This window comes from Cupressus sempervirens, chromosome 5 (genome assembly GCF_028749045.1).
Source record: "Cupressus sempervirens isolate cs-2001-9-10 chromosome 5, ASM2874904v1, whole genome shotgun sequence".
NCBI lineage: Eukaryota > Viridiplantae > Streptophyta > Pinopsida > Cupressales > Cupressaceae > Cupressus > Cupressus sempervirens.
In genome coordinates, this window is record NC_143122.1 from 513,555,557 (window position 1) to 513,567,934 (window position 12,378).

General features: G+C 36.1%; 1 protein-coding gene across 2 annotated transcripts in view; it reads right to left on the reverse strand.

Annotated features, from left to right (window-relative positions):
• LOC149556961 (putative ATP-dependent DNA helicase CHR12) overlaps window positions 1–11,913 on the reverse strand; it is a 235,337-nt gene extending 223,424 nt beyond the window's left edge. The window contains exons 1-2 of one of the 2 annotated variants that reach the window (XM_089831603.1): window positions 11,509–11,913; window positions 2,324–2,378 (exon numbers count right to left, since the gene is read on the reverse strand). In XM_089831603.1, coding sequence (XP_089687729.1) covers window positions 2,324–2,378; window positions 11,509–11,778 — 325 coding nt within the window. In that variant the 5' untranslated portion in view covers window positions 11,779–11,913. The remainder of the gene's footprint in view (window positions 1–2,323; window positions 2,379–11,508) is intronic. The other variant, XM_089831604.1, reaches the window with a different exon arrangement.
• Between the last annotated feature and the right edge of the window lie 465 nt (window positions 11,914–12,378).

The following is a 12,378-nucleotide window of genomic DNA, read 5'->3' on the forward strand; positions in this document are numbered from 1 at the left end:
AGAATTATTTATCTCTTTCCTAAGGTTAATACACATTGAAGGCAAGTTGTCTAGTGCAAAGAAGCCCAACTTAGCTACCCAGTTCACCTATTTTAAAGTCGGCCCGAGGTTGGGTTCGAACTGGTAATTGGTTCTAGTCTATTTCGCCTATGTTTGCCCAAGGTTCGAAGTCGAGTAGTCTAGTTTGTTTGAGCCGAACCTAGGACGAATCAGGGTCAAACCAGCAAACCAAGTGCAAACCAAATACATTTGCACTGAGAGACATTCTAAATTTAGTGCGGAAAATAATTATTACAGAATTTGAAGAAAATCTTTAACATTATAAAACAAAATTTGTTGAAGTTCAAATTTTTATTACATCAAATTAAACTAGCCCTCAAGATTTCTTCCAATAAAATTTTTATATCCGATTAATGATAATGACCCCTATCTGATTAATTGGAAGCTTTTTATACTGATTAATTTTTGTATCTTTAATGGGCATTAGTCGTCAGATAAGAGATTTCCACAAGTACACTTGGAATGATTTGATTGGATGTTCTTAGATGTACAACTAGGGCCCTCTAATTGGTTACAAATGAGTGGACATCACCTTAACATGCTTATCTTATAAACTTGATTAATTCCTTGGAAATAAAGATATATCTCTCAATACTCAACATTATCAAACCTTCAATAAATTTTCATGGCATATATTCCCAAATTACTTCATCTTCGTGAATTCTCCTTGTCTCCTAGAAATCTTCTCATTGAAATGACTTAAAATTGGTTATATTTGAAATCTCGATTCCTTGGTCTCAATCTTTAGAAGTAATTTAAGGGGCTTCATGATGTTGGAAGTTTGGAACTTTCTAAAAACACTTGGATTTTCAAAGAAAATTCAAGCTGATGATTATTTTCTTCACTTGTAAACTTGGTCATCCTCTTTTTGCAACTTGTTTTTTGAATTCCATTTTCATAGCTTGAACTTGAACTTGGGCTTACATATTCATTTGGCCTCACCATTGAACCATCTTCTTAGCCGTACTTGGGGGGATCAGATTCTAACCTCTCCAAGTTGTCTCATGTCTTGGCTTTCCAAAATATATGCTTTCCTTATACAACTTTAAAAATTCACCCCTCCTTTCATGTTATTCTTTCTCATTAATTCTTCAAAAGACTTCAAAACTCCATGTCTTGCATGCTCAAACTTTTGCCTTATGGTTGCATCTTTTCTTGCATTCTCGTGTTGATTTCACACCAAACAGTTGTCTCCATTTTCATCTTCATTTCAACTCTTCATTCCCACTATACTTCCTTCTCTCTCAATGACTAGATCTCAAACTTAGATAGATTTTCCCTCCATCATCTCCAACTCAGCTTTGTCTAAGTGTTGGATTTCTCACTCACAAATACACTCTTCTAAAATGCCTTGACTCTCAGGTGGACACAACTTTGCACCTAAAGTTGTTCAAACTCATCTCATTGCATTGGACTCCAAAATTGCCACTAAACTAAAGCTCACTAAGACACCTACCCTATTGCCAAGCAAAAAGATGGGGTCCCCATTTGCAATGGGGTGATGGTGTGAAAAGGTCACAAAAAATCCAGATATAGCATTCAAAAGGCTAAGAAAATTACAGAACGTAGTTAGAAAATCACGTTTATAAACATGGCACACAATTATAAACAGGATATATCTTCATTTAAGGTGTGCAAGTTGATTCTGTAGAAGAAGCCAGGCAAGAGAAGGGAATCCATTAAAGAACAGCTAAACCCAATGATTCAGTAAAATTTAAACAACTAACAACATACAGGTTACAGTACAAAGTTGTGATAACAGAACAAAAACTTCATTACAAGCCCGGAGATAAATAATCTACAATATATACATTTACTAAAGCCTAAGCCGAACTGGATGTCACTGAGTTAAATAATATCAACACTAATGTCCAAGCACTAGTAACCAGAACAAATAGCTTCAGTATCAGTATTATTCTCCAGCTGCATTGGGAAAGAAAGAATTGCTTCACTGGTACAGGTTTTGTAAGAGATGTCTTACAAGGTTCCCTGATAGAAACTTTCAATATATAATTTATAACCATATTGCAGTCAGATCTAAAAGAATGATGATATTAAAATCCAAAGATTTTAAAATTGTACGTATAAAAAAAAAGGAATGGTTTCACTGGTGCAGGTTTTATAAGAGATGTCCTACAAGATTCCCTAATAGGAATATTCAATATATAATTTATAACCATATTGCAGCCAGGTCTAACAGAACAATATATTAAGAGCCAAAGTTTTTAAAATTGTAGTTATAAAAAAAGTCTAGATTATGTACTTGGTAACACAGCATGTGAAGTTCCATTTGCCCGAATATTATAAGTGTAACAGTTCTGCATTACAAACAATATAAGACCAGTTAGCAGAAATATGTAGGAAACAAATATGACACTGCATTAAGATTACACTGCTTATGACAGGTAGTTATATTTCTTGAGCAAAATACAATGGATTAATCTCCTCTGAGTACTATGTTGCACAAATTCATAAGATCATAAAAAATTAATGAAACCGTGTTTATAAAAATACAAGCATACTTAAACTTAAAGCCGAGGTACTTGTGCGGGCCTGGATGGTCTGAATGATGAAGTGGAGGCAACTGGAGGTGGGATGCTTCCAAAAGCCTTGTGGAAGCCATTTCAAAGGCTCTTGTAAGCAGTCGGAAGCCTGATGTTGGTTCTGATCGCATCCAGGGCCTATGGATGGCTTCCAGAAGCATCTAGGAGCTTCCACGAGCATGAAGACCAGAAAAAAGAAATTTAAATAGCACTTTCACTTTAAAAATTTTAAAAGACGTGCTCTATTATGATTTTTTTAACTTATTTTTTTGCTCTCAAACCCAAAAACGACCCTGAAAAGGCCATTCAAGCATTCACAACTCTTTTTGTTTGCAGCTACACTCTCTCTTCTCATTTGGTCTCTATTTTGGCATTTTGAAGGCAAGTTGATTATTTTTGAAGAGAATAGATCAAAGGGCAAGAGATAGCTTCCTCAAAGGAGTTTTAAGCATTTAAGATAAGCATTTGATCTCATTCTTGAGTATTTTGATGAGCTATTTTGAGATTTTGATGAATTTTTTCAAGTTTGTGAAAAAAAATTTCAAGTTTTTTTCAATTTTTTATTTTATAAAAGAAATAAACAAACAAGTTTAGCTATATATTTTAGTACTTTTTTTTCATTTTTTTGCACTTGTATAGTTGATGTTCATAGTTGTTTTCCTAATTTAAATTTATTTAATTTCTTATTATAGCAAGAAATTAGATTGTATTGTGCAGGAATGGCCTACACCGATAGTCAAAGTTCAATGGGAGGGTAAGGAGGGCAAGGAAAACCTTTCAATGGCTCATATTCTCAAGACAAGCTTCATTTTATGGGCCCTGCTGGCAAAGGATTTGTAATGTGAAAAGACAAACTGGGCATGGGATGACTAATGCAGAAATAGCTTCCTTTGTAAAACAACAAAAAGTTGTTGATGCATTGGTTAAAAAATCAAACAAAAGTTATCATCAACCTTCATTCGCAAAGACCAAGATGCAAGCACACAAGGAACCAAATATGTCCTCCCAACATTCATTCTTGCAGGTCCCTATACCGGGAGAGGAAGAGGAAGAAGTGGAAATTACAGCCCACAAAAAGAAGCCCATTGCACACCGCATTTAAAACAGAGACAAGAGACCGTGCTGATAAAACCATTGCATGATGGCTTTATGCCAATGGTCTTCATTTCAACTTGGTGAGATCACCATATTGGAAGAAAATGGTGGCAGCCATCAAAGAAGCACCAGCTGATTACACAAGTCCAGGGTATGAAAAGGTGTGTACAACTCTATTGCAATAGGAGAGGACACACATAGCGAAAGAACTTCAACCAATTAAAAAATATTGGAAAAGTTTGGGTGTAACTATTGCATCTCATGGTTGGAAAGATACAAAAAACTGGCCATTGATTAATGGTCTTAAGGGGCAATGTTTTTGAAGGAGATTAATTGTGAACAAGAAGTGAAGGATTTTTCATTCATTTCTAGAATTATCATTGAGGCCATCGAGATGGTGGGTAGTGAGAATGTGGTACAAGTGGTTTAGGTGGTTACAAACAAAGTGAAAAATTGCAAGGGTGCAGGTGCTTTGATTGAAGTTCAGTATGACAATATTTTTTGGATTCCATCCACCGTACAAGAGGGGAGGAGATAAAAATGTTTGTGATGAACCACCACATGTCACAATCTATTTTAGATCATACTCCAAATTGGAGTTGCTGAAGGTAAATTGTAATTAGTGAATTTCATGGGTTTATTTAATTTGAATAAATTTTATGTTCATATTCAATTATCAAATTGTTTATAACTTTGTCTTTGTTTAATATTTATTGACATATTGCTAACTTTCTTAGGTTGTTGAGACCTGCTTTGCATCTCATATTATTATTATGAGACGACTTGTCAAATTACAAAATGCATTCAGCCAAATGGTCATTTCTACTTAGTAGGCATAAGGAAGGCTTCAAATTTAGAAAGAGACCAAAAGGTCAAGGCTTTGGGCTCGTGTGGCATTTGTATTGGATTCAGATACACCTTGCTTGGGGTATTTGTATGATGGCATGGGCACCATGGTTAAAAAGGCAAAATTGTCCATACAAAAACATGAGAGTGACCCTGGAACATGTGAAGCCTTATACAATAAGGCGGAAAAATCATCCGTCATCATTGGGAGAAGATGACTACACCATTGCAACTCCTTACATATACCTTATCATTGAGGTACTCTAGCGAGGAAGTACTTCCTATGCCAAATAGAGTTGCACCATATGTGCATAAAAAGGTTGCTAATGGGTGCTATAAAGCTTTTACAAGACACTCCCAAGATGAGGAAATGCAAGAAAAAGTGAGGCTAGAATTTGGGCTATTTGCTTTGGGACTCGAGCATTCTTCATATGCAATAAATGACCAAAATAAAATGGGAGTTATCATATGGTGGTACATGTATGGTCAACCTTTCAAGAATCTACAATCTCTTGCAATCAAGATCCTATCACAAGTAAGTTTTTTATTTATTTTTTTGTTTTATGTTTACCCCTTGCATTCTAGAATTTAGTGTTTTACAATCTTTAATTTGCTTTTCATTTGTATGTTTTGTGAGAACTATCTAGGTTGCTAGTTCTTCTACTACTGAAAGGAATTGGAGTGCATACTCTTAAATCCATTCAATGAAGCACAACTGGTTGGGCTCCAAGAAAGCTGAGGACTTGGTCTAAATCCACACCAACTTGCATCTTTTGCCACATAAGAATGATCAATACAAGGAAGGGGCAGCCAAGCTTTGAAATGTAACCCCTAAGTGTGCAAGTTTGGGTGAGTAAATTTGGAAGCAACACTTTATGATCTTACTACACTCCAAATGATGATGATGATACCATGAAATAGTGCATCTAGCACAAGTGGAACCGTACATGGTTCAAATGATCTTGAAGTTGCAACATTTGGAGGAGATGATCAGAATGTGGATTTTCTTTCAAGTCCTTATGTTTTGAAATCTGATTAATTGATTGAGTCTTCAATCATGAAGTAAGTTTTGATTTTGTCGGAATCTTGGACATGAGCAATTTGTTATAACTAATTGTCTCTTAAACTTATTTCTGAGTTTCAATTTAGATATTTATGTCTATGAAGTTTACCGTTTTACGTTGAAATATCACATATGAAATATCTTAAATCTTGACCAATGGTAAAGTATCAAACTATCAAATGATTTATTTTTTGTATATTTCTTATATTTCTTTGCATATATATAACATATTATTTTATTTTATTTTATTTTTAAATACATATATACACACTTCCTCCTGCATCCACATCCTGAAAAAAATCCCACATCACGCATCCAAATCCCACATCCGTTTCCGAACCTGCTTGTGAATCGGCAACTTAAACTTAAAGTATTAGACAAACACAAATATTTTTTATTGGACTGTTGGATAAGGAATGGTATGCAAAAGATATGTCAGGTAGAGGGCTATATTGAAAAACTGGATGGGTTTATACATGATAGAAAAAATTCAATGACTCAAGCAATTTTTAGATTGTCCCAGTCATTTTTCATGTAGAGGAAAAATTATGAAGGACATTCATTATTCAATAGGATACCATTTTACACAATAATATAACATTTTACGTTGCATTAAAAATAGAAAAGCACTTCTATGAGTGTGGACCTTCCCAATCACAAACTCTTCATCCAAATTTTCAACATGTCCTTTACTGTCCCAGGCTCCTAAACACCATATCTCCTTAGGATATTCAGGCTCGAAGTAGAATAGGATAATAGTCCAGTTTCTTTCGTGCAGGAGCATCAGGACTTGGAAGGTACACTAGAGGGGTCACTTGGATGACCTAAAGCATTTGAAGACTACAAGGACCTAAAAGGTCTTAAACCATTTTAATCATGATCATTAGTGCCAATAAGTTTTAATTTGAGTCAAGTCAATGCATGCAAAGTTGCCAATGTGAGGCAAAGAGACCCAGTAGGGTCACCATGTAACAAGGGTAATGGTTTGTAGTCTTTATTAAGATAATATCTTATACTTTCTATAATAGTCAACTACTTGTCTGTAGTCCGTCTTTAAGTCTAGATAGGAATGTTTCCTATCCCGTCTCTTTTTTCTTCAGTCCAGATAGGAATGTTTCCTATCCTATCTCTAGTTTTGTTTCTAATTCCGTCTTCAGTCTACGTTGTTTCTTTTAGAAACAACATCCTTGTAATTCTTTATAAGGAACACATTTGTTCCTCTGTTAATCAATGAATCATCCGGAAATCCGTTAATCTGCCAACTCTTCTTGAATCTTGTAACATGGTATCAGAGCCAATACTTCAATTTTTTTCGAGAATTTTATAATTTCTTTGGAAATTATTTGCTCTAAAATTTTCGAAACTATCTCTCTTTTTTTTTGAAGTTCATTGCTGCCTGTTCTTGACTAGGGTTTCAAGAGACTGAAAAATCAAAATTCTGGAAGTTTTTTGGAGGTTGTTTTTTCTGCCCATCTGAAAAATGCGATTTCGTTTGGGTGTCTAAAGCTGCATTTTTTTTACTGCTAAAAACCGGTGATTACTCTGCTGAATACTGAGTTTTGCTTGCGTTTTCCACATGATTTGCAAAGGAAATCGAGTCTACAACCTACGATTTTCATCAAATTTGCATCAGGAATTCTCCTTCACGTTTGGAGCCGCAAACATCTGCCAAAGCTTCCTATTTCCGCCTCAATCTTGCTGTGACCTCCACCCAACAGCTGTAGCCCTAAATCCGACTAGTTCTTGGTCTGGTTCTGCAATGTTTTTTCTCAAATCTGCCATTTTGTCTACAACTATTGACCTCCATAGCCGCCGCCTGATATTTTGTTCAAAACCCTAATTTTTGGGGTCGAAAAAATATTTTGTTTGCAGATTCTTGGTGGGTTTTTCGAGAGCTCAACTGGGTTGCCATCCTTTTTTCTGGGTGTCTCAATTTTTGTGCCTCGATTTTCGAGCCAACGGATCCAAAAAATGACAGCAGATTCCTTCTAGATTTTTCAAGCTCTCTTCTGGGTCATTCTCTGATTCTTCTGGGTCTTTCGTATTTTTGCTTCGAAGAATGTGCCTTCACAGTTTTTCACAGTTTTTCATTGAAAAACGTGCCATGGCATCTCTGACAAATATTCTGCTCGAACATAATTCCAAATTCAATGGTCGCAATTATGGAACCTGGAAGCAGCGCATCATCGCCATCTTCGAATATCGTCGTTTGGATGAACTTGTTCTAGGCACAAAGTCTCCTCCGACCTCCAACCAAGCAGAACAGGACAAGTTTGATGATCGCAATCGAGAGGCTATTATGCTTCTCAAGCTCTCTGTTATCGATGATCAGCTACCGCAGATTCCTTCCGGCAAGTCAGCTGCAAAAATCTGGACATATTTGAAGGAGCTACATGAAACAACAGCACAAGTTGTCGAGCTTCCTGATCAAGGCGAAGCTACATTTTTCGCCTTCTAAATCTGTTTCTATTTTTTTGGGTTTGTTGATTTTCTCCTCAAAAATCATTTCAAGTTGTCTGTAATATGCAAGGTTGTGTGAGATTCTGGGTTTACCGTTTTTTCCACAAAAACGAAGTTTTGTAAATGCAACTTATTTTGAGTCATAGCACTCTTCTGGCAAAGCTTCTTGGTTTCAGCATTCTATAGATCCAAGGAGGGTCTCAATTATCACAGAATGTTCAAACATCCGTACGTTGACCATTAAGGGAGGGTATTAAGATAATATCTTATACTTTCTATAATAGTCAACTACTTGTCTGTAGTCCATCTTTAAGTCTAGATAGGAATGTTTCCTATCCCGTCTCTTTTTTCTTCAGTCCAGATAGGAATGTTTCCTATCCTGTCTCTAGTTTTGTTTCTAATTCCGTCTTCAGTCTACGTTGTTTCTTTTAGAAACAACATCCTTGTAATTCTTTATAAGGAACACATTTGTTCCTCTGTTAATCAATGAATCATCCGGAAATCCGTTAATCTGCCAACTCTTCTTGAATCTTGTAACAATCTTAAGGGGTTTGAAGGGATGAACAAGGCCTATTAGGTCATTTGATGATATAATAAGGGATATCACATGTAATACGGACAATAAACATGCCATGTAAACAATTTTGCCAATATGAGCAAGAATGGCCTCGAGGGCTAAATAGAGGGCTATTAGGTAGCATAAGGGGTTTTTAGTGCTAAACATGTTTGTAAGGTCGTCATAAGACCATTTCCATGATGTAAGGGGATGAAAGAGTCATAGTTGTTGAGTTGACGACTTGGTTGTCAACTTGACAACATAATATGCCTCAGTTAAGTAACCTGTCAGCAGCTTAAGGGTAATGACAGTCGGTTTTTTGGCAATAACCAATGGCAAAGGCGTTTAAGAGGCTGGGAAGCCCAACACAAGGCGTAAAGTGATCAATGTAATCAATAAAATTTGGCATTTTCCTTGCATGCTTCTATGCTCTGTCAGTTTTCACAGTAGTTTGTAACTCGTATTTTTGACTTTGATGCTTCTTTCTTAGAGATTCATTGTGTTAGCAAGTTAGTGTATTGAATCATCCATATCCTGGACTTTGAAGCACTTGATTTGATCAAGAATCCTCTAAGATATTTTGTTTTGAATCAAAACCGACAAATCCTTAACTAGGGTAATAGTGACTATTCAAAATGTGATTCCTTCAATTTTGCATGTGTAATAAGGCTCCACATTTGCAGAAATGATGGAGAGGATGTATATAACCTGTCTAATATACTGCCGGAAGATCATGCAGGGACTTGCACGTAAGTTGGAGGGAAGATAGGTCTGTTTAAACTTTCACAGTTAGGGAAAACTGTCACAGAGTTTTGGCAAAGGCTTGTCCACAAATTTGGTGAATGAAGATTGTCTCCAAGTATGTGGAGAATAAGGAGAAGAGTGCCTTTAAGGTGTATGTGTTCTTGAGGAAGTTAGGAGCCCGAAGGACAGGGCTAGGTAAGTGGATTTTGCAGAGTTAGTTGGGACTGTCATCACTGAACAGTGATACGGCAAGTTGTATTTGTTTGATACATGTGTTAGGTGGATGAACCAATCGTGTCAAAGAGTGTGGACAGGGCCTAATAAGAGTCCAAAAGGAGGGATTGGCAAATGTCTCAGTGCATATGATGGATGGGATACATTGATGGGGGTTGATAGGTGACTGTCATAACAAATAGTGGTAACGGTCATAGGACAGTATAGAGTTGTCATATTGCTTTGTGAACAAGTTGGTGTTTGGTGTCTTAATCATTTAATGTGTTGAGTGAAGGTTCTCCTTAAATGGTGAGGATAGGGGAATCCAAGGCAATGATGATCCAAGTTAGGTTCTAATGGTTAAAGGGCAAAGTTGCAGACAGTCACATTACATTGGAAAGTTGATCAGAGGCGGGTATAGTGGACATAGAAGTGTCTGACCATTAGTAGGTCTTGGGAAGTGTAAGGTTGTTTGGTTGGATCTAGAGGATGACCCTCTTGATAAAGAAGTTTTTAAGAGTGTTGTTACAAAACAAATACTAAAATGGAGTGTTCCTAATGAGTTTGGGTTAAGGGTCCACCTTCCTCTGCATCATTCTTCTTTCCAAATTCTGGTTTACATGATCCAATTATCACCTAAATTAGCCATTACAATTCTCTGCCGTTTTGTCAAACTTCATATTCTTTCTTCTTTAAATTGTATGATTTTGGAAGACATCTTTCATCTTTGATCTTACTCTTTTGCTAAGCCCTTTTGTTGTGTTTTATTCTAGGGTAACGGACATTAGTATATAAATTGATTAAGGTGCTGATTGCAGACAAAAAAACTAAAGGTTGACAGATGACTCAGCAAGCCAATTGGTAGGAACTGGCTTTCCATCTTATCCAATCTATTGCCATCTTAAACGTGGAGCAATTTCTGCAAACAAGGACTACTCAAAAATCCAGCAGGCTCATGCACCCAGAAATAATAGACTGAAATTGAGCATCAAATCATATTTTACAAGAGCTGCCTTCAATTTGGAAGAAAATAGCAACCGCTCAGGACAAGTATTGATATTGTTATTTTCGCACAGACTTCATTTCCACAATGTTTCTGCTACCTGAAAAAGAAACCAAAGCTCTATTTTAAAGAGTTCTGAAAAACCCCAACTCAATACGGTCCCCGCTGATTAAAAACCAGTCACCTTCAAAGCCTGGCTTCCCATCATTTCATGTGAACTAACCCAATCAAATTGGACATTAGACTAATAAAAGTTTTTGAAGATTGACCTCCAATAGCCCAGAGGATTATATGCTAGGGTTCTATTTCACCCTTCTTCACTTATTCGTGATATATTGAATAATTTCAGAAATTGGTATAAGTATGGTTTATCGAAATGTCAGAAGTTTAGCTCCCCATCACTAAGGAATAATGGCCCCGATTAGTGGGCATAGAAAATAGCCCACAATAGCCTTAGAAGATGGCTTATAGCGGTTCTCTTGGCTTTCCTACAGCATAATACCGTTCAAATTTCAATTTTTAAATTGCCTATGATAGGATTGAATAGAAAATGTACAGGACTGAGGGTTGTCCCCCAGTGATTTGGATTGTTGTCAAAATTAGGGCCATCTCTTCCTATTCCTCCACTAAAAACATTTAACCGGTGTCAATTTAAAAAAGGGATTTGATGTGGCTGAGTTAACAATATTATATAGAGAAGCGAAACCGGGCCAAGTGATTTTACAAACTACCAAGTTATATTGTCATAAGATAAAAGCCCAGTTCTCCTCCACATTCTACTGCGGAAGAGCTTAAGCGGTCTGCATACAACAAACAGAATGCCCGATGTCTACTTGAAGCCTTTTACTACAGAAAGCTAATTGCTGAAGCCGTGGCACTAAATATTAAAAAATGAAAAGAAATGGAAAAATCCTCGATAGCTCACCTTTTTATGAAGAAATTCGTCGTCATCATCAAGATGAGACTGCTGTTGGCGACGGCTAGAGGGGTAATGGTGAAAAATACAAGTGACATGGTGAAGTAAATGGTGAGGAAGAGGCACATTCCTGGAAACAAGACTCAAGGCCGACAGCAGCGTTTTAATTTTTTCAACCTGTTCGAAACCTTCATCCGCTTCTTCTTCATCATCGTACTCGATATGAGATGGAGAAGACATTTCCGTCGGATGATGACGATGTCCTTCCTCCAGCACCATTTTGTGTTGCAAATGCCTCAAAACCGTCTTCGCACACAAACTTCAGCTTTATCTTTCTTCAATTCTACCGTGTAAACTCATTCTTGTAACGGCGATAAATTTCGCTCTCGCGCGCCCACAAAAATAAACACGCTTCTTAAAGACCCTTTTTCATATATATATATATATATAATTTATTTCTTTCTTTCTTTTATTATTATTATTATTAAGAAGGAGAGTATAGTTTTTGCTGAGTTTATGCTATTAAAAAATTAACAATAATGAATGTTAAATGTTTGTCAAAATTATTATAAAAATAGTTTTAAAAAATATTTTAATATTATATTTTGATTGGTTGTGGCAATTTTTGCTAGTGGTTTTCTTATAAAAAAATTTTAAAAATCAAATAATATTCCTTCATCTTTGTTTGGACATTTATTAGACATTTATTATAAGTAAAATGGCTTAATGAAGGAGGACACGCGTTTAATTTAATGCCTTGGCGGTTGCATTGTGTTGTTGCCAAATTGGGCATTCCTTCAAATTTGCCATGCGTCCTTAATCTGTTGCATTTTGTTAGTGAAAAAAATTATAAAAGATCAGTGATCAATTAATTTCTTC